Source organism: Manis pentadactyla, chromosome 2 (assembly GCF_030020395.1).
Source record: "Manis pentadactyla isolate mManPen7 chromosome 2, mManPen7.hap1, whole genome shotgun sequence".
In the NCBI taxonomy this organism is placed as follows: Eukaryota; Metazoa; Chordata; class Mammalia; order Pholidota; family Manidae; genus Manis; species Manis pentadactyla.
In genome coordinates this window covers 182,332,998-182,356,060 of record NC_080020.1, presented here as the reverse complement: position 1 = coordinate 182,356,060, position 23,063 = coordinate 182,332,998, and the positions used below count along the sequence as shown (strand labels likewise).

Genomic DNA, 23,063 nt, shown 5'->3' with positions numbered 1-23,063 from the left:
AGATTGCGCCGGAATCTGGGCAGCGTAAACTACAGTTCCCAGAGGGCGTAGCGGTGGGGAGCCGAGCCTTTTCTTTCTAACACTGCTCCCTCTTTCCGAGTCGGTCCTGCGGTGGAGGTGACCTGACTCCGTGAGACTCATTTTGCAGGTGCTGAAATTGCACGCGGATTTCCCAGTCATGGTGAGTGTGGGCCCCTGGATCCTGCTCACTTCCGGCCTTTGCGCCCTTGTGTGGGATTTCTTGGAGCTTGAAGGACTTTTGGAGGGCGGCTGTGCAAGGCACTGTCCTTCGCGCCCTTTGGAAACCGACTCATCTAGGGACTGTCGCAGTGGCCCCATAATTGAAGGAGTTGATTTCCACCTCGGGGAAGGGGGTTCCTTAGGACTCTGGAGAAACCCCTGTGCTTGGAGAGACGCGATCTCAGTCCTGCTGCATGGCGTGGGGAACAAAATATGAAGGTGCGGATTTTTTCCAAAGCTAGCCCTGGGATCTGATAAGGACGATAGGATTGATACGGAAACGGGTATTGGGCCCTAACTCCATTTCTCCCCTTAAGCCCACAGTGTTTTTAAGAGCTTTTGTCGCAATCCCTTTGAAGCATAAAGCCCTGTACCGTGAAGGTAATGCGTACCAGATGTTGCAGATTGCTATCTACCTTTTCGGAAAACGCGTTTCCGCCATGTCTAATTTCACAAGTCTTTTAAACCCTGTCATTAATCCTTTGTAATGTCAGTGACTGCATCACTTGCCAAATAACTAGCGGATATTGTTTACTGATCTTATGTTACAAATTCCAGAACCACGACTTTTAAAAATATTACACAGTGTAACCATCTTGTCATTGAAGATGTGGATAACTGCATCCCCTTTCTTGCAGCTGCTGAAAGGGAGAAGGGGATTGGGTGAGGGAACTCTGACGTAGGAATAATCTGCATACTGTTTGAAGGTGACATTTGACATCAGACAGAACTTGCTTCAGTACTTGTATTTACAGGGACACTATTTTTCTCCGTTATCTCAAATCACTAAAATGGGTGGAGATGATGGGGAAATATTTGAATGGATTGGAAATTTTCCAGAATTTTAAAAGACATGTTTTCAAGGGAAGGGGATTCCTGCCTCTACCTTTAGGGGCCAGTGGGGACAGCTACTAACTCTTGACTATTAAAAGTAGATTTCTACTTAGATAACATAAGCAGTCATTTAAGTGATAGTTACGGTGGTTTCTTACCTGATAATCTTAGCAAGCAGAGGTACTTAACAAAGTACCTCAGACTGTAGTTTTAGAACTGGGTAGGACCTTTTCAAGATCATCTTGACAAATCTCCCCCTTCATGTGTTAAAATTGAGTTTATTGAAACCCAAAGAGAATGTGATTTGCTCAAGGTCACACAACAGTTTACCCCCAGGGAGTCTCACACTCACTACATTGTACCATACTGTGTCACATGGCAGATACTTAAGTCATTTTGAAAATGTATTTTTAGTAACTGAAGTTCTGGATAAAGATGCAAGCTCAAACTGCAAATACAAACTAAACTAAGCTATCAGCATTTATATTACCTGATAGCTTTTATACCTTTGGAATACTGGAATTCTAGAACTGAAGATTATTTCTTCTAATCTTAAAAAAAGCAACCTGGCAAAGTCAAATGATTTTGTTTTCCAAGGTCCCACAGAGACCCTGAGCCTCCCACTCAAATTGTTTTGCTACATACCAGATAATGCGAGGCCTCACCCTGAAAGGTCACTCAGGTACCAGATAACAGACTTCCACGAGAAAAGAGCCTCCCATGAGTTTGCTGAAACTGACAGGAAATTCTCACGTGACTCAGTATCTCCTTGCCACTGGAAAGTGTGTGAACAGTCACTGAGTTAGAAAGAGCTATCTTTGTAAGCTTTTCAAAGCAATTTTTTGAAGAAGGAAGTTCCTTGTGCACATAGGGAGTGACAGCAAGAAAAAACTACGAAGGAATCTGAATGATACTGTATATCAAAAATCACAAAAATATAAATCAGAAAGTGAGAAAGGAATACATGGGTCTTAATGTAGAATAAACAGAAGGAATACTTAATTCAAGCTTTGCAACTGGGACTTCAGAACATTCACAAAACAGAGCCTGCATCTGCAGGAAGGTCAGTAGCGCCCTCCCAAGAGCAAAGACATTCTCCTTTGGTTCTTGGCAGACTGCCCAGATAGCTGAGCAAAGAATAGTAACCTGTCTTCATGCTGTAACATTGTGAAAAGTCAGCGTGAATCTCCCACCCTCCTGCTTTTCAACTGCAGTGTTGCAAAGAGCAGAAAGAACCAAATGAGCACTTTCTTTCCCCTTTCATCATCAAACCTTCAGACACTAACTAGGCTCCATAATACTCTTAACGAGATGGAATTACCTACCTACCTGTGAAAATAATTTGCACTAAGATACAGAAAAAGGAAACTGCTGAAGTAGAATTAGCTGTCACTAGTTGGCCACAACCCCTTCACTAAGGAGTTGATAACGTGAACACATTTTTTTAGTAACTAAAATTAGCACCAAAAAATGACTACATTATTCCACTCTAACCATCTACCTGACTTACTGTGAGATTAAGCTTTACAAATAGTAATATTGCCTTTCCCCCTTATTTCTTATCCCAGCTTGCTTTATGTTTAAGGAGCATATGACCCTGCTTTCATTTATTCAACAAATATTTGTTGAACAATATGGGCCTGCAAATTTGAGTCAAAGGCAGAGTGCTATGGGAGTAGAAGGTCACAGTCTAGAAGAGAGTAACAGACTTTTAAGTAGAGAACCACAGGCTAAAAGAGTGCTTAATGGAAAATTTTATAGGGACTGACCTATAATTATATATAATACTTGTTATAATTCTAGTGCGTACATTCTTAATGCTTTGTATGTTAACTCAGTCTTTACAACTACCTTGTTTGTTAGGTAGCTCCTATTATCTCCATTTTTCTGTGGGGAAATTGAATATAGAGAGGTTAAGTAGCTTGCCCAAGAACATAAAGCTAGTAAGTTGTGACGTCAGGATTTGAACCCATAAAGTCCAGCTCTAGAGGCCTTCTCTTCACTACACCCTGTCTCCCTGGAGCCCCGGTTTATATCCTCTTGTTTCTTGCATATGAATCACTAATAGATTTTTCTCAGCTAAAATAGTACCAAGTATTTGTAGAGGTTCAGTGGTGTTCTGTTTAGTGAATGAAGTGAGGTAACTGTTCATTGATTGCTTCATAAGACGGTATCATTAGAACTAGTGACAAAAATAATTTTGCTGACAATAGCTGGAACTATTGGTCACTAAATTTCCAACCTTCTCAATGCACATATATATGAATAACAGTTTTTAAAGCATGTTCGGTTTGCTTCCATACAGTTATTTTACATTTCCAAGTTTCTAGTAGAATTTTACAAGATCCAACTATTCCTTCATCAAATATTTTAGCTCCAGCTATGTGCCAAGCACTGTTGTAAGCAGTGAGATACAGAAGTAAATCCATAAGGGGCTTGCATTCTAAAAAGGGAAGGGGAATAATTTCTTCCTCTACTCTCTTTACCTACTCTGGAAGGGAACAGGAAAAAATGACAGAATCAAAAACATGTGAAGGCCATGATAGAAACTAACCCTATACAGTACTTTTAGTGTTCTTTATAAACAAGGCTATTTGGGAACATAAATATGTATCATATTAAAATTGGTTTATTTGGGGAATTATCATACTTTATATATTTAGAGATATGAAGGCCTGGGGGAGAACTAGGTGAAGAAGATAAGGAAGAGACATGCCTCCCCCACAAGTTTGCTTTTTTTTTTTCTATTCTCACCTTGGTCACATCTCTGAGGAAGAAATGCATACAAAGTCCGCTATGATGATCATCATTTCTCTACAACAGTTGACACTTTTTTCCCGAGATTTTTTTCCCTTTGTCTTCTATATGTACCAAATTACCAAGTGCAGTTGGTCTTCAGAAGCTAGAGTTGGAAGGTAGAAGAGCCCTGTGAGGTCATACCTCCTTCCATCCTAGAGGTATGACTCCTCTCAAGGAGTTTGAAACACAAACGCTTCTATCCCCAGTCAATTCAGTGAGCCACCAGTAGAGGCGACAGAGTGGAAGTACATTTACCACATTGTTAAGGGAAGGAACAGTTCACCTTGATTGAACTTTTTCATCTAACTAAACTTAAGCATTAAGTTTCCAACATTTTTATTTAGTAGAAATATTTTTATCTTTTTAATTCTGTTTGCTTAATTTAACATTTTTTTAATGACAGGATCAATATCACTTTAAATATTAGTTATTTCTGTCCATATGCTCATACTTCAGGGTCTATTGAGATATTTAAAGTGACTTCCCTCTATTACAACTACTATATTCTGTACTTCTTCCCCTTCCTCCCTTTTAAAATTAATTTTCCCTTGGAATTAGGTTGTCAACTGTCACTGAAAGTTGCTGTTACGTGTTGTTAATAATATAATAATCCAGATACTAATCACTTTCATATTTATTGTCCCTCCTTAAATGAAAAATAAAGGCTTATTTTTCCTTTTTCAAGTAGTTAAGTTGAATCTTGATTAATAGTTTTATTAAAACTTTCTCACTCAGTGATTGAAAAATTTAACTAGTTACCTCTCTTCTGGTGCGAAGGATTCTATTAAGCAGAGGGAGTGGGGATTTTGCAGAAAAGGATTTGTAAGGTCCTATAGAGGCCATCAGAGTATATGACCATATAACTAAAGCACATCAACATTTTTAGGCTTGTTTCAGTAGTAAAATACCCTAAAAAAGTGGATAAGGTTTTCTGAGTAAATCCAAGGTAACAGAGTTAAATAACCACACAAATATGCAGCCAAAGGCTACATGTTCCAGAAGTTACTTAGTTGTATATTTGCTGGGACGAGTCTGGGATAAGCTAATCTTCTGCTAAGCAAGATGTTAAGAGACTTAAATTTTACATTAACTTTTAAAGTATATGGTTGTTTTTATTACAGAGAAAATTCTGAGTATCTAGGGTAAAAAAGCCCTTTTTAACAAGATGTTAATGGGTCTCTTTCATTCCAGTCTGAACCAATCAGAGTCCTTGTGACTGGAGCAGCTGGTCAAATTGCATATTCACTGCTGTACAGTATTGGAAATGGATCTGTCTTTGGTAAAGACCAGGTAGGTGCAAATGTCTATAAATTGTAAGATAAAGTAAGAATATTGTCAATAAAATTCTGTATTATGTTTCAAAGAAGTTTTTAAATAGTGATGGAATAGGTAATCCTTTGTACTAGGTACACTGCTACAAATGGAAGCTGGCAGCTTATTTATATGCAACTCTCCAGGCATTGAAAACTTGTTGCAAATCAGAGCTATTCTACATTCTGTACTGTGTTGACTTGGTGCATCCGGCAGGTATCAGTCAGTGGAAGGTGCTCACTAATGACAGCTGTTGGGGAGAATCTTGTAGAAGAGAGAGTTGCTGAATCAGTACTTCATGTTCATAGATGTTCTTTAGACCCAAAATAGACAAATCTGCTTCCCAGTTTGAAGAGGCACCTCATATTCTAGCACATCTGATTAATGTTCACTAAAATCCTTTTTGTAAGTATTCATTTATCCATTCTCTTCACCCATGGATATCAAGTTCTTCTTTCATGCAGTTAGCTTTCCATGAACTAAAATCAGATATACAACTATGTAATAAGAAGAATACGCTGTGGCATGTCACTTCAATTTGATATCTCTTCCATGTACTCCTTTAAAATTCAGTAACAGTGATTCTTCTTCCTGTATCTATTAGCACACCAATGCTGGTCTTAGAGCATCCCTTTTTCTGAAAGTGGATTGGTGTTAGATACCTGACTTCCTAATATGACTAATTAATAGGAATTACACATCTACACATCAAATAAGCAAAAACTTTGCGAAAGGACTTTTTTGTGACTAAATGACATGACCTAATACTGGCAGATGCTATCCTATTATTTGGCAGCCTATAATTCTGGTGCTGTTGGATATCACTCCCATGATGGGTGTCCTGGATGGTGTCCTAATGGAACTGCAAGACTGTGCCCTTCCCCTCCTAAAAGGTGAGTTGGAGAATGGAAAAGAAAGGGATTTTACAGTATTTCATATCTTTCAAAAAATAAATGTTTACTAGCCTCTCAATTAGAAATTATTTCATTAAAGTTCTTTTGTTTGTTGAACTACAACTACTTTATAAAGATGTATATAAAGAATAAATAAATAAGAATCAGTGTAAGGTAAAAGACTACTTTTTTTCCAATCTGCCTAGATGTAATTTATTTTACTAATTAAGTATAATAATGCACAAGGATTATATACCTGGGACTGTCTACTTTGCATTGTTATTAAAGTCTATTTAACTAGTAATAGTAATGTCCTGTAATGGAGAACTCTTTCAACTGTAAGTGACATCTTCTAGAGCCATATACTGCCTTAAGGCTGGAATTTGGTTGGTCCCTCATATATAGTTCTTTCCATCTGCTAGTCATCAGGTTAACACATAGTGTAAACTGCCCTAATCATATGCTACACAGTTTGAAAAAGACTAGCAAAGTTCTCCCAGGAGCTTGTGAAAATCATTAAACTGTTACACATATATAAGAAGTTGTTATAAATTTGACTAAAAGGTTCATTAAAATATTAGGTCAAGTTGTAAACTAATGTATTTTTCTTTCCCTATACCTTCACTGTGATCTTTTTATTTTGGTGAGAATTAATATTCTCCTATAGTATGTTCATTATAAATACTGTAATTGATACTAATGTTGCACAAGCAAAACATTACACACCCGTGAAAAAGCATGCTTAGAATACATGTATCTGTTCAATAAACATTTACTAGAAGGGGTAGTCTGCCTTCTGAATCATTTGGTTGCATGATTATGTAGGAGAGAACATTACCCTGCCCAAGGTATTCTGCTTGCACCCTTTCCTCACCTACTATTACCAAACTAACTTCCCATTTTTATCCTTTCTCTGCTGAATACCCTCTACTCTCTCTAATGGGCCTAGATTATTGTCAGTTTATCTCTGGTCAGTGGTCAGCTGTGAATACAACAGGCAAGGAAAGGCCCATTAAATAGGGGTGTGTGGCTGGGAAGAAGTAGTATTGGGGTTTTTTTGTCCAGCTAGTTTCCTGTGTATACCTATTTGGGGACTTAACAGCAGTCTAACACACAATTTCACTGGTCTAAAAATATACCAATGATCATGCTGAATCCCCATTGTCTTAGTCATTTGAGCTGCTATACCAAAAAAAAACCATAGGCTGAGTGGTTTATAAACAAATTTCTCACAGTTCTGGAGGCTGGGAAGTCAGAGATCAAAGAGCCAGCAGATTGGGATTTGGTGAGACCCCATTTCCTGGTGGACGGCTGTCTTAATTGTGTCCTCATATGGCAAAGGGGGAGAGGGAGCTTTCTGAGGCCTCTTTTATAAGGATGCTAATCCCATTCATGAGTATTCCACCCTCATTTCCAACTACCTCCCAAAGGCCCCACCTCCTAATATCACATTAAGGATTAGGTTTTAATATAAGAATTTTGTGGGGACCCAAACATTAAGGCTGTAGCACTGGTCAAGGCCTTTTTAACACTCTGAACAAAGGAATGCAACAACATATGTTCTTTAATCAGAAAGCAAGTGGTGTGTGTTTTTTGGACTAACACTAGCATAGGGAATGAACACTAGACTGGAGTTGGGCTGGAATTACAGCCACACTACTTTTTAAACCTCCAGTAGTATTTTTAAAGACAGTTGCCACAGTCTTTTTAAAGACTACAGCCACAACTAGTCTTTTTAAACCTCATTGTTTTCATCTGTAAAATAATAAGCTTGATAAAATAAATCTCTTAGCATTGTTCCTGGCACAGAACTCCTCAGTAAACATTTTAATTTGTGATTGATATCATATTCCTTCAAGTAATTGTAACTTAAAGATTAGGTGAACTAGTTTCCTTTTGTGTTGTTTGTGGTAATTAGTGTGAATAACAAATGTTGCCTTGAAAAGTATCATATTATACCTTCTATCATACCTGATTATAAAAGATAAAACTTAAAGAATTTTTGAAATTGAGACATTAAAATAGGAAATGCAAAATAAATGTACCGACGTTTCTGCTGATTGTTACAGTTGTTGAATTAATACAGTCTTTTTTTTTTTTCTTAAAAACTTTTATCAACATGATATGTAAAAGGATAAACATTTGCTATAAAATATAAGAGTTACTGAGTAGATTCAGTATGAAAAAGAAAACCTCACACTTTGGTGTTTCAAGTAGCTCTGCATATTTATTGCCATGTTCACAGATGTCATCGCAACAGATAAAGAAGAGATTGCCTTCAAAGACCTGGATGTGGCCATTCTTGTGGGCTCCATGCCAAGAAGAGAAGGCATGGAGAGGAAAGATTTGCTCAAAGCAAATGTAAAAATCTTCAAATGCCAGGGTTCAGCCTTGGAGAAATACGCCAAGAAGTCAGTTAAGGTGACCAATACAGTATTCTGTGGGGGTTTTCATTATCAGCATTTGAAACTTAGGCATTTAGCTTTATTTGCATTTGTTTTTTTCCAGTTGTGTACAATAGTCTGTAAATACAGGTTTGGTTGATTTCCCTTTATGGTTTTTTTCCTTATACTATACAAATCTATATTCAGAGGCACTTAAATTTCTCTTCCTGTGACATGAAACTTAATATTAGTTCATGAACCTATAGAGAAGGCACAAAACTTTCTGGTGCCTGTTAGCTAGGTGGGAATATTTGTTCAGTCATTTGGATTTGTGTGTGTTTGTGAGATGTTCTCAGCAATAGATGGTGGCTTTGGAAATGTTCAGATTTTCTCAACCCAGAAAAATTCATAGTCGTGTCTTGTGAGGAGTTGAATCAGTATGACTTCCTTTTTGTCATAGTGTGTCCAAGCTATTTTAATTTCTAAATTTATCTCAGTATTACATTAAAGCCTCCTTTTTGCCAAGTAAGTATTAGTTAATTAGACAGAACTTAGTCATCACAACATAAAGGCTTGCTGGTGTTTTACTGATTTTAATAAATCCTCCCTATCCTGACTTCAAGAAAGGTAAAAGAAAATTTTACAAGATTTTCTTAAATTGCTAATTATAATGTTCTATTGTGATATTTCAAAGCCATGTGGATTTTTGCTTTCTATGGACTTCATTTTAGATACAGTAATTATTAGCACTAACTATAGTAATTAACAAGAGAAAATAATAGAAATAAGTAGAAATCCACAGGTCTCAATTTAAAATAGTAAAATAAAAAAGGTGGTTTGGACTGCTAAAATCTTGTGTGCTTAGCATTGTAGTATTGCTTATACAGTAATGGCCCATCACCCCCTGGCTGAAAGTATCCTGTTGGGGAAAATATATACGGATGCTGGAGTACTCAGGGGAATTGGAGTATCATGTTTGCAGCATGCTTTTAAATGCGCCAGAACAAAAGACCGAGGGAAAGGTGTGTGTGTGTGTGTGTGTGTGTGTCTGGAGACAGGGAGATAATTGTTTGTAATATGCTTGCAGCTTTTCTGTAAGTTTAATATTATTTCACAGTAAGTTTTTAAATTATCATTTTATTAAAGATTGTCTTAAACTTAGAAGTCCATGTATACATTTCCTATACTGTATTATGATTCAGAGCATACACTGAAGTGCTTCCCTCTAAAGAGTGATTCAGTAAGCATGGAGTGGGTGGGACCTGGAAATCTGTATTTTAGCAAATATCCCAGCTAATTCTTAGGATGAGGCAAGATTGAGAAATGATTTTAATTCATAAAGTGAAATCATTGTCCTAAAACAAACTGCTCAAGTAGAATTTCTTGGACTGCTTTTATAAGAAGGAAAATTTTATGAATGAATGAATTCTGAGATTGAGCCTTAGGCTACTTGTTTTTTTGTGGCAAGTGGCTAAATGTTCTATCTCTGTTTTAACACAGAACAAAACAGAAAGACCTGTGTCTTGGGTCTTGGACACTGCCACCTGGAGAGTGACTTTTATATATAATGGTGGCTTTATTAAAGAAGTGTTTTCAGTGTTTTTAATAAGGGGGAAGTTTTTAGAAAGGAGAATTTCTATTATAGTTTCCTACTCGAAACTATAATGATAACTACATGTTTAGCTCACACAAAGTTGATACAAAGGCCACACTTTTCACAGTTGTCAGTCATATTCTGACAGCCAGTTAACCAAGCATATGGTCTGTAACTGCTGTGCCTCATATGTTGTAGGTTATCGTGGTGGGAAACCCAGCCAATACCAACTGCCTGACTGCCTCCAAGTCTGCACCGTCCATCCCCAAGGAGAACTTTAGTTGCTTGACTCGTTTGGACCATAACCGAGCTAAAGCTCAGGTAACTAAAATCCTTTTTAAAATCCTACCAATGTTCAAGTTGAAAATCTTTCTCTCTCACTTTTAAAGCAGGGTGAATCTTGGTTTGTGCTTTATTGTTGTTTTTGTTTAGTAGGAAGCTATTCCAGTTTGTTAGGGAGTCTTTAAATCTAGTCTTTTAAAGAAGCTGAACTTTGTACTTAATTTTCTCAACTATATTTCATTTGCTAACTATAATAAAATGTGGTTACTAATGTCCTCTTACTACAGGGGTTAAAATGAGACACTGGGTTAGATAAGTCACATGATTGCACATAATTTAGTTGATTTTTGTCAGCTATGTAGATTATAAAAAGACTTGAGCTTTCTGTTTTGTGTGGTTGTTTCCTTTTTCCTTATAGCTAAGTAATCAAATACAGATTTTTAATTTTTAATTTTATATTTAATTTCATTTTCATTTTTATATCTTTTTAATTGTCTACATGTTTTCATAAAATTCCTACTTTCACTGCTTAGCAGCTGAATTTTAATTGCCAAGTTTCCTTACCCTTAGATTAATAAGCCAAGGAGTCAGTGACCAGGGTATTAACAATAACTAGTCATCTGTGCTAGTTCCCTAAGCCTTTTTTTTTTACATGTCCACCTTTTTCTTTTATATAGGAATAATACACACATACATGACATGACAACTCTGGAAAAAAAATCGGAGATACTAAAAATAATCTCAAGTTCTATAAATGCTGTGGAGTAAGTTTTAACAACATTCTACATGAATGGAAACCACTGATTTAATTCCGTGATTTTATCATGCCAGAAGCATGGTTGTTTTTAAATTTGTTGGTTTAAAATTTTTTTAAACAGATATTTGTATAATACACATTGGCTTATTAATAATTAAGGCATTTCGTATATACAATATGTCAGTGCAGACAAAAAACTTTTAGTATAGATTATTTGCTATGATGTTTTAAACTTTCAAAGTCTTTTCAACATAAGAAAACAGCTGCATACATTTAAGTGTTTCCTTATAAAATACAATCTTAAAAAAAGTAATGATTGGTCTTTGTGATTCCTAGTAATAAGTCCTGTCTTTTTTTTTCCACATAGTAATAAATTATATTCTTACACATGATTGCATTAAGACCCAGTAGTTCTTGAACAATGTTACCAAATAACCATATAAATCCCAAACGCAGCAAAGGTGAACAATCTTCACAGTGCACTTTCTCCTCTTTGAAGTTGAAGTTGCTCCTTTTGGATATTTTTCCACTTCAATGTGAAGTAGATTACAGGGTTTCATTAGTGGTTTTGTTATGTGGCTTTTTTTTTCTTAATTGTTTTTTAAGGTATAATTGATACACATTCTTTCTTTTTTTTTTTTTTTTTTGTAGATAATTATTTTTTATTGAAGGGTAGTTGACACACGGTATTACATTACATTAGTTTCAGGTGTACAACATAGTGATTCAACATTTATATACATGACAATTCTAGGTACCAGCTATCACCATACCAAGCTGTTACAATATCTTAACTGTATTCATTACATCCCAGTTACTTATTATTTTACCATTGGAAGTGTATACTTTCTTTTTTTTTTTTTTTTTTTTTTTTTTGTGAGGGCATCTCTCATATTTATTGATCAAATGGTTGTTAACAACAATAAAATTCTGTATAGGGGAGTCAGTGCTCAATGCACAATCATTAATCCACCCCAAGCCTAATTTTCGTCAGTCTCCAATCTTCTGAGGCATAACGAACAAGTTCTTACATGGTGAACAAATTCTTACATAGTGAATAAGTTACATAGTGAACAGTACAAGGGCAGTCATCACAGAAACCTTCGGTTTTGCTCATGCATTATGAACTATAAACAGTCAGTTCAAATATGAATACTCATTTGATTTTTATACTTGATTTATATGTGGATACCACATTTCTCTCTTTATTATTATTATTTTTAATAAAATGCTGAAGTGGTAGGTAGATACAAGATAAAGGTAGAAAACGTAGTTTAGTGTTGTAAGAGAGCAAATGTAGATGATCAGGTGTGTGCCTGTAGACTATGTGTTAATCCAAGCTAGACAAGGGCAATAAAACATCCACATATGCAGAAGATTTCTCTCAGAACAGGGGGGGGTGAGGTTCTAAGCCTCACTTCTGTTGATCCCCAATTTCTTACCTGATGACCCCCCCTGCGACTGTGCCTGTCTTAGGTTGTTCCTCCCTTGAGGAATCTTACCCGTCTCTGGCTAACCAGTCATCTTCCGGGGCGCCCAGCATTTGTCTTGAGGTGTCTTTACCACTTGGAAGAATTATGATAGTCGGTAAATTTGATATGAGGCACGAATTCTATTTAAGGGTTGTAATTAGGAAGGAAGAAGAAAAGCTATAGAAGTAGCAGGCGGCAGAAAACATGGGAAGATTGATTATTTCTTTGACATATCTTCTTGTAGAGTAACTTCAGCATGTATAGGTTTTAAGCTACTACTTAAATTGCGCACACACATTAACATAATAGGAGTATAGTTACATAACCAAAGCATACCTGTAATTACCAGCCATCTCCAGTGAAACCAAGAAAACCAGTTAGGCACCTTAGGCATTTGTGAAAACTTATCTATGATATGGTGGATATTGTCCAACTGAACTTGAACAGTCTGAGAGAAATCAGACAAATTAAAACAACCCATTCCTGGGGAATGTTCACATCCCTTATGTTCTTTTAACAGTAAATAGTCTGTAGTTGTAAGATTTTGGAGTGCTACAATTTGCACTTCTCCTAATTCTTGATTGAGTTCCAACAGTATAGATCCAATCAAATTTGTTGTTTTAGATACACATTCTTATGAAGGTTTCACATGAAAAACAATGGTTACTACATTTATGCATATTATCAAGTCCCCACCCATACCCCAATGCAGTCACTGTCCATCAGTGTAGTAAGATGCCACAGATCCACTGTTTGCCTTCTCTGTGCTACACTGTTCTCCCCGTGATCCCCCACACCATGTGTACTCAACATAATACCCCTCAGTCCCCTTCTCCCTCCCTCCCCACCTGCCCTCTCACACCCCTCCCCTTTGGTAACCACTAGTTCATTCGTAGAGTCTCTGAGTCTGCTGCTCTTTCGTTCCTTCAGTTTTGCTTCATTGTTATACTCCACAAATGAGGGAAATCATTTGGCATTTGTCTTTCTCCACCTGGCTTATTTCACTGATCATAATGTCCTCCAGCTCCATCCATGTTGTTGCAAATGGTAGGATTTGTTTTCCTCTTATGGCTGAATAGTATTCCATTGTGTATATGTACCACCTCTTCTTTATCCATTCATCTACTGATGGACACTTAGGTTGCTTCCACATCTTGGCAATTGTAAAAAGTGCTGCGATAAACATAGGGGTGCATATGTCTTTTTGAATCTGAGAAGTTGTATTCTTTGGGTAAATTCCAAGGAGTGGGATTCCTGGGTCAAATGGTATTTCTATTTTTAGTTTTTTTGAGGAACCTCCATATTGCTTTCCACAATGGTTGAACTAGCTTACATTCCCCCAGCAGTGTAGCAGGGTTCCTCTTTCTTCGCATCCTTACCAGCATTTGTTGTTCTTAATCTTTCCGATGCTGGCCATCCTTACTGATGTGAGGTGGTGTCTCATTGTGTTTTTAATTTGCATTTCCCTGAGCATCTTTTCATGTGTCTGTTGGCCATCTGAATTTCTTCTTTGGAGAACTGTCTCTTCATATCCTCTGCCCATTTGTTAATCGGGTTATTTGCTTTTTTGAGTGTTGAGGCCTGTCCCTAAGCTTTTTTAGATCTGGATGATCCTCATTCCCGTGGAAGCCATGGCAAAGTTCTAGTCCTTGGACATAATCTTTCCTTTTCCCTAGCATTTTTCTGACCATCCCTCCTCATCCACAGGTCATCACTACTAGATCTGTCTATGAGTTTAGTCCTTTTCTTTTAGAGAAGACAATTTTGTTTAGTTTTAAGACAACTGTTTTTACCAAAAGGTAGTGTGAGGTTTAAATTGAGAACTATTGCTTTAAACTGAGAGTTAATAATCTTTCTGCTTTGGATGCCCAGCGAAGGAGAAAAGAGTTTTTGTTAACTTCTACTCTAAGCTGAATGCTTTCCTTACATGTAACTTACTATATAAGCCTTGTAGTAACTGAATGAGTTACCAGTTACTATCCCTGTTTTATAGATAAGAAACCTGCAGCCCAGAAAGGTCAGGGAACCTGCTCAAAGTTATATAACTAGTAAGTGATGGAACTTCCCAGATTTGCCTGACTCCAGACTCATAGTTTCTTACATAATAAGATCAAGTGACCTAAGTCTAGTAAGTAGATTTAGGTCACTTGTGATGGTGAGAAAATGTATTCAAGGTATAAAATGGGATAATATCTACCTCTAAGGGTAGTTATGTTGATTAAATGAGATAAGATCTATGCTAAACCATTATCATGGTGCATGTCTCGTAGTAAAAATCAATAAAGATTGGCTACTGTTATTGCTGATTTTTATTATTAGGAGGATATAATCAAGAGCTACCCCTCAGAAATATGTCCCTGAATATTTCAGTTAATTAGAAGGCCATTGGATAACATTCTTAAATTACAAATATTTCCAAAGAGGCTTTAGGCTGTGGGCTATGTCTTTTAACATATTATTTAGCCAGGGTCTGGTGTTTAGGAAGGAATGGGAGTTTATTTGAATGACTATAGAGGCAGGAGATGTGTATACTACGACAGAACATGTTATGTAGGAAAAAATATTATAGGTGCTGCATTTGTGAACTTCGGATTGCCAGATGGTTACTTACTTAGTTGCAACAGGGAGAAAGAGGTAAAATAACTGACACCAACAAACTTCTGCCTTTGCTCTTTTGCCTGAGGCCTTGGTGGAAAACTAAAAGTTTTCCTTGCAGGGACAAAAGTCTGAATGAAAGCTTTTAGGAAACTTGAAGAAGCAGTTGTCCCTCCTGTAGAAATTGTTAATCTAGTGAGAAAAATAACAAACCCAAACATTAATGGTTGGGTTTACTAGTGAATGGTTACTAGTCTTAGATAATTTGTTTTGGAATTCAGAGGATTCAGCTACCTAGTAACTGTCACCTGTATTTTTGCAAAGCAGAGCTGCATATGTGTCTGCTGACAAGGTAATTTGGCAGTGAAACCAGTTAGCTGGTATCAGAGGGAAGAAAATTACTAGGGCTACAGAATTAGTTAAAAACTATTGAACAGATCTATATGACTGACATGAAAGTTTCTAAGGGAGCAAGCTCTCCTGGACCCATATGAATTTAGACTGGCTCTTGCATGAGTGGTATGCAGAAATTTGTCCATTGGATGCACAGTACTGGCCTCTGCAGTCTAGACAGAGTGAAGGAGCTCAAGATCAAAAGGAGGAAGTGGACAACAGGACAGAGGAAGTAAGGAGAGCTTCCTGTTGGGAGGAGAAGCCCAGAAGCAGTTTGTCTTCACTGTACCTGGGAGCAGTTGAAACTGACATTCAGCAGTTATGGGTTCTCAGTTCCTGATAACAGATATATTGGGTTTCTTTCCCCAAGTAAACTGTCCTTTTTCAATATGTTGCCAGCTAAATATAAGTAAAGGTAATTCTTCCCGAGCCCTTTTAGGTCATGGCACATTAAAAAATGGTACTTGATGTATAGTATACCACTCTTAACAGCAGCTACTAAGCAGGTCAATAGCTGGGTACCCCAGAAACCAACCATCCAACTAATTTGTTATGACTGATGTGGTAGTTAATAGTTATGCAGAAATGTTAAGCAGGGGTTAGATCAGAAGTGATTTTTAACTGTCAAAACAGAATTTTAAGTTAATATTATAAAATCGTCTATTTTAAGTTTTAAGAAATTAGTGTCAGGTTACTTTAAGAGTCATAGTGAAAGGAAACACAATTTGCTTCTTGACAGTAAATTAATGTACAGATGAATCAAGTCATTGCAAAACATTTTAGATAATGGCCTTTTTTATCTTTATCCTTGTTTGGTTGTTTTGTTTTTACTTTTTATTTTAGAGTAGTTACAGACTCAGAAGAAGTTGCAAATTTAATACAGAGAATCATGGGTACCCATCACACACCAAATAGTAGAGCATTATCAAAAAAAACAGGAAGTCACCTAAACTACCCACACACTGTTAACTATACTTACTCAAACTGCTGTAGTTTTTATATTCATACTTTTTTTGTTTTATCTTTATGATTCTGTGGTACTTGATCACATATAGATTACTATAACCACAATAATCAAGATACAGAGCTATTCATTCTAACACCCACAAAACACATTTTTATGCTCTCGTATGTTACATCCTCCCTCTCTTTTCCTAAACTCTAACAACCATTTATCTGTTTCCATCTCTCATTTTGTCACTTTGAGAATGTTATAAAAATAGAAGCATGCAGTAAGTCACCTTTTTCAATTGGCTTTTTTTCCACTCAGTTAACGCCTTTAATATCTATCCAAGTTGTTGTATGGCTCAGTAGTTTGTCCTTTTTATTGTTTTTCTACCTGTTAAGTTTATTTAGTTTATTGTATGGATGTAGCAGGTTTGTTTGACCATTCTTGAAGAACTTTTGAGTTGTTTCCTGTTTGGGGCTGTTACTATCCCTGCTTTCCAAATTTCTTTAAATATCAGAGTGTATTCCCTTTGTTACATGGTGAATGATCAAATAGAACTATGATATGGCACTGCTTTTACTTAAGTATGCAAAAGCTATAGTCTGGCACAACCATTTTTTTCTCCCATTCTTACTGTTACATAAAGGAAAGAAAAATCACCCAGTGTTATTCTAACAATTAAAATTAAACTTTAACAGATTTTTAAAAATTTTTCTAAAATTTTTTCCAAAACATTCCTTTATGGCTCCTTATCAGTTCTACTCTCCAATTTGGAACAAATTATACATACAACTAGCTATAATTTTTTTTCTGCACATAAATCGGTCTAACAAAGTAAGCAAGCTGATTTTGTTTTCTTTAAATCTTACAAAACATAATTTTCTAACTTTCTGTGGCTATTGTACTACATCATATAATTGATGTTCATGTGACTTCAAAGTATGCAGAATCCTAGAGTGCTTTCTGAACCTACAGCTAGAGATAGTTCCATCTGTTAACATTTTAGTATTACATGTGTGTTATATTTAAGCTCTTTCCTTTGGTTTCCTGATCTATAAATAAAGAGGTCAGTCAGACTTTGGTGATCTGAGTCCCTTCAATTCCAAAATTTCATATTTATGTTTATTTGAAAATTAGTTGATGTATATATATATATGGTATATAATAAAAATTTCACATAAAAAAGGATAAAGCCGCTAAATAACTGATTGCTCAGAAGTGCTGAGGAAACATCTCTACGTATTAACAACAAAACAAAGGTCACATTTAGGTATTTGAGCAGTATTAGCCTCTTGCTTGGTGTTTTATATTTGATAAGCCTGCTATATTAATAAGTTAATCACAAACTGTAGGTTGCTCTCTTAAACAACATCCTACCCTATAATAGTTCAGGTTCACAGTCATTTACACTTACATTAAGCTGTTGTAGGAAATTACCAAGCAATAAAAATTTTTTTTTTAACAAGTCATCGTAACTCTTGTGTTCTCTTGAAGTTTCAGAGGCTTTTTATCTTAAGGTCTTTGGTCAAACAGGTCATAATTTGAAATGAAAAGCATTTGTCTAATATATTTGTTTTCTGTTAAACAAGGTTGCTCTTAAAGTTGGCGTGACTTCTAATGATGTAAAGAATGTCATTATCTGGGGAAACCATTCCTCAACTCAATATCCAGATGTCAACCATGCCAAGGTGAAACTCCAAGGAAAGGAAGTTGGTGTTTATGAAGCTCTGAAAGATGACAGCTGGCTCAAGGGAGAATTCATCACAGTAAGAAAAATCTGGGTGCTCTCTTAACAGCCATTCATAAAGAACTCTTGAGACACATGACATTACTGGTCTGAGTGTGTCTCTCCAGTCAGGGGGTCAGGGGTGGGAGGGACTCAAGGAGAACAGGCCTTTCTTGGTTGCTCTGATAAATGCATACTTTCTTTGGGGTCGTACTAAGCCAGTCAAGATCCATTCTGATCAAGTCTGTTGTATGGCAGTCAAGATTAATTACTTGTTGAAGTGGGAAAATACTAATAGTACATCTGGTTATGTTTATACAGAGAATCCTTTCTTTGTATGAAGTATGGTAAACTTTGTAGAGTTTTATATAGTTTTATGTGTTTTCTTTTTTCAAAAAGATAGGTCCTGATAATTGAAATAGGTTGGTAAGGTCGACATTGGGTAGTTGCATGATTTGGAGGGGACACATTAAGCTATGGTGGCAGCCTTTCACCCCAAGATCAGCTTGGAATTGATGGCAGTTCTGCTCTCCTGATCAAATAACCCTACTGTCTCTGCCTGCCCCCACCCAGACTGTGCAGCAGCGTGGTGCTGCTGTCATCAAAGCTCGAAAACTATCCAGTGCAATGTCTGCTGCAAAAGCCATCTGTGACCATGTCAGAGACATTTGGTTTGGAACCCCAGAGGTGAGGACTCAGCGATTTGCACAGGCCACTCTTTTATTTTTGTTCTCTGATGTTATCATGTAAAAAGAAGATTGCCCTAGCAGTCATGTAGGTCAGGTTTACATCCCAGCTCAGTTGCCTACTATGCAAGTAACCTTGGGAGAGGTACTTAACTTCCTAAACTGGTTTGTCATCTTTCACATGGCATTTACCCACAGGGTTGTGAAGGTTAAATGAAATGATACATAGAAAGCACCTACCACACGTGGTGGTGGCTTTTTTCTCTTCTTAAAACCTGTGTTGAGCTATAGCTTCCTCATTCATAAAATGAGGATTGTTTCTCTGGCTTACTTCACACGTGACTGGAAGAGTGGTTAGGAACATAGCAACAAAGTGTCCCCCGGTTTAATCTTGTCAGTTCGTGTGTCTGTTGGTTATGCAAACTGATCCCTAAGCACCATGAGGATGTAAACCATTGATTGTTACTTTCAGGGAGAATTTGTGTCCATGGGCATTATCTCTGATGGCAATTCCTATGGTATTCCCGACGATCTGCTCTACTCATTCCCTGTTACAATCAAGGTAATGTAATTTGGGGTTATTTCCCTCTGTCCCCTACTGGGAAAGTAGTTGTATGTTTTTATTAATAATGATATAATTTATTCTAGAAAGTTGTTCTTTTAATGGACATTTTTCTCAGCTTTAAAATCATGTGAAGCACAAAGATCACTGAAAGATTGAAATTTATCTGGAAAGCAAGATTCAGTTCTTCCCACTGGACACATTTTGTTATGCTTCTAATATTGGATACCTACAGATAACATCTTACTTTTAAATGAAGCAATGGTTCTTAGCCTTGTTGCTCTTTATTATAACCACACCATTAGTTTTTTATGTTTGCTAGTTAAAGTCTCATTTAAACATTTTTTTCTAGATTCATTGAGTTTTAAATTCAAGTGGAAATTTATCAGAATTATCTGTTATTAAGATCGGGATTTTGATTTGCTTCTTTAGAATCAGGCTTTAACACAGTTACTCCTCTAAATTTAAGTTTAAAACTAAGTTGTTGCTTGCTGGAAGATCAACTCTAATTTAATTATAAGTCTCTTATTTGTAATTATTTTCAAACAGAATAAGACCTGGAAGATTGTTGAAGGTCTCCCTATTAATGATTTCTCACGTGAGAAGATGGATCTCACTGCAAAGGAACTGGCAGAAGAAAAAGAAACTGCTTTTGAATTTCTTGCTTCTGCCTGACTAGACAATCATTTTGATGTTACTAAATGCTCTAAAGCTGAAGAATCTAAATGTCGTCTTTAACTCTAGTACCAGCTAATAATAATGCTATACTTCAATTGTGAAATTACTTGTGAAAAACAACACATTTTAAAGATTACATGCTTCTTGGTACAAATTTGTGACAGTTTATCGTCATGCCTGTTAAGTGCTGCATTCGAAATAAAATATATATTCAAATGAAGATGTCTCAGACCCTATTTTCTAGCTAATATTTTGTTTCTATTCAGAAAACAACTTTGCATGTTCCCAAGCTTGCCTAAGGGGTTGTGATTTTTTTTTAAACCAGAGAAAGGCAGTAAAGATGGAAAATACTACAAGATAAACACAATTCTCTTTTATTTAAATAGAATAAGAAAATCCATCTTGTGATAATCAGTCTATTCCAGAATATATTTTTAAATATTATCCACATTAAGCAGTTAGACACTTACATTTTTTAAATCTTAAAGGTTAGTTCATGCTTCGGGGACAATTTGATTTCAATATTACCTTTGAAATAGGTTGCAGATAATGCTCTGTTAACAGTTTCATAACATCGGATGAAATTACAATTATTTTCATGATAGAAGAAAAAGGTAATGTTTTCCCTTGAGGTATTCCTGTATAGCAGATAAGGAAAAATTTACATTTCACAACTGGTAAATACCACAGAAATTATGCTATTGGGAATGTTCTTAGTCTAATATTATTAGAAACACAGTGTTCAAAAAAACTTGTCTCTGTTTACAAAATCCGTGAGGACAGGAAATTTCTATCATTTCATCCTTGTACTCATTGTATATACTAGACATTCAGTGTCAGAAATCAGCCTAATATAACACTCTCCATGCGTGTTAAAATACTTGGTTGGGTTTTTTACTTAAAATTACCTATATCATCTCATACTTCATATGTAGAAAAGAAAAAAGCAAGTGAATGAAAGGGCTTTGTGAACTGCTATTCAATGCATAAAAACAATTTCATATGAATTCTTAAAATTTTATATAAGGAATTATGACTGTACCACTTACTTATTTCTCTCTCAGTTACAAACTTACTCTGCTTGTGACACTGGGACTGGGATTCCACAACAATATTTGTTTATCAGCTTCTTGTTAAAAATCTGCCAATAAAGGGTACTAGAGGTAGACTAGAAGGCTGAAAAGGATGAAACAATATACTCTTGTTCCTGTTGCTTGCCTCTGTCATTACCTTACCTCCACTTAAGATACAAGCGAGAAAAGAAAACATGAGTCAAACATATCTTTAAAGAGCAAATAATTGGAAGGATGAAGACAAAATAACTTCATGTAGAATTAAAAAGAAAATATAAAGTATATGTATAAAATTCATAAGGAAGGTACAACTGGGAGATGTAAACAAGTTCACCTCTTTTATAATCCCTTTGTGTAGACTGGCCTATTGATTCTGTAAATTAACCTCATAAAATCAGGGATCACATAAAGTGAAATTAATACATTTTGGAAAAATCTGGTAGATTAGTTCTAGAAACATGTCAATTCTTACCAACCATGTATGCCTTTCTTTGTTTTTGGATATTCACATTGTGAAAATGATTATCTCTTTATGCTCTTCACCTTGTTACCTTACCTAAGAGAACAAAGGATTTTATTAACCATCTCTCTAAAAGAACAGAGTCCAGGCCCAGAAAATTGTGCTGTTAAGAAGTGTGATAATTTGTGATAAGCTCCGAACTTTAATAAGCATTTTGCTAGAACTTGAGGAAATGACACATGGACAAAAAACATAACATTTTAAACCAGTAAAGTTGGATTCAAAAACTCAGAAAAGGTACAATCTGCGTAAAATAAACAGGAGAGAATTGACCTCTACAGATACCCTGGTAATTTTCCTAAACAACAGAAAAGGTGTGGTGAGCAGCTTTAAAAAGATACATATGTATGTATAGGGTTTTTTTTTAATTACAAGGAAGCATAAAGGAGAGAAAAATACCTATAATTCTACTACCAGTGAAATATTTTGCATAAAATACATAGTATGATAGAAAATCAGTAAAGTGGCATTAAGAAAACCAAAAGCCCCATTCTCTGCCCAAGGAATGATCTTTTTTCAAAAAAAGATTATTTTTATCCTTCCAGGAAGAAAAAAAAACATAGATTTATTTTAAAAGCTTAAAAAGGTGAAGAGCTATACAGTGAAAAATTTACTCTTTTAACTCCTATCCACTTTAATGCCTGTTTTTGTTTCTGTCTCTAGTACAGAAGTATTAAGTGCATAACCCAAGTATATATATGAGTTATGTGGGTGTATGCTTATAATCATTCCCATTTTTGTACATGAATTAGACTAAATGCACTGTTCTGTCCTTTGCATTTTCCCCTCAGTAATGTATCTTAGAGTTACACTGATACCTATAGAGCTGCCTCATTCATTTGAACCGCTGTGTAATATTCCATTGAATGGCTATATCAATTTTATGTAGCTAGCACTGCTGGACTTTGTTAAGTAGGTTGTTTCACACATGTGCAAGTATATTATGTGTGATAAATTCTTAGTGGATTTTTTTTAATGCTGTTGAATCTGATTAGTGTTAAAAGAGGCAGTTTTCTGGATCCTATAGTTACATGTATATTTAATACATCTTATTCTCTCTAACCTTCCCCTCTCCCTGCTCTTTTTTAAACAAGACCTTCATCAAACCAGCCACAATATTTCTCAAGGAATGTTGATGAGAGACAAAGTCTATTGGAAGACACTTTTTTGTAAATAGCTTAAGAATTTGCTATGAAAAACAAAAGCAACAGAAAAACATTCCTAGTTGTCCCTTTGATAAGAGAACAAGAACCCATGATCTTTATGATCTTATGGCTTTAAATAGGGTTAACAAAACCAGAACATATCCATGTTT

General features: G+C 35.9%; 1 protein-coding gene across 1 annotated transcript; it reads left to right on the top strand.

Annotated features, from left to right (window-relative positions):
- The first annotated feature begins 22 nt into the window (after window positions 1-22).
- MDH1 (malate dehydrogenase 1) lies at window positions 23-20,375 on the top strand. The gene is made up of 9 exons (XM_036890370.2): window positions 23-181; window positions 5,065-5,163; window positions 5,981-6,077; window positions 8,323-8,498; window positions 10,254-10,376; window positions 18,093-18,269; window positions 18,803-18,916; window positions 19,388-19,477; window positions 20,027-20,375. The coding sequence occupies exons 1-9, from the start codon at window positions 179-181 to the stop codon at window positions 20,150-20,152; spliced, it is 1,005 nt and encodes a 334-aa protein (XP_036746265.1). The 5' UTR covers window positions 23-178; the 3' UTR covers window positions 20,153-20,375.
- The last annotated feature ends 2,688 nt before the right edge of the window (window positions 20,376-23,063 follow it).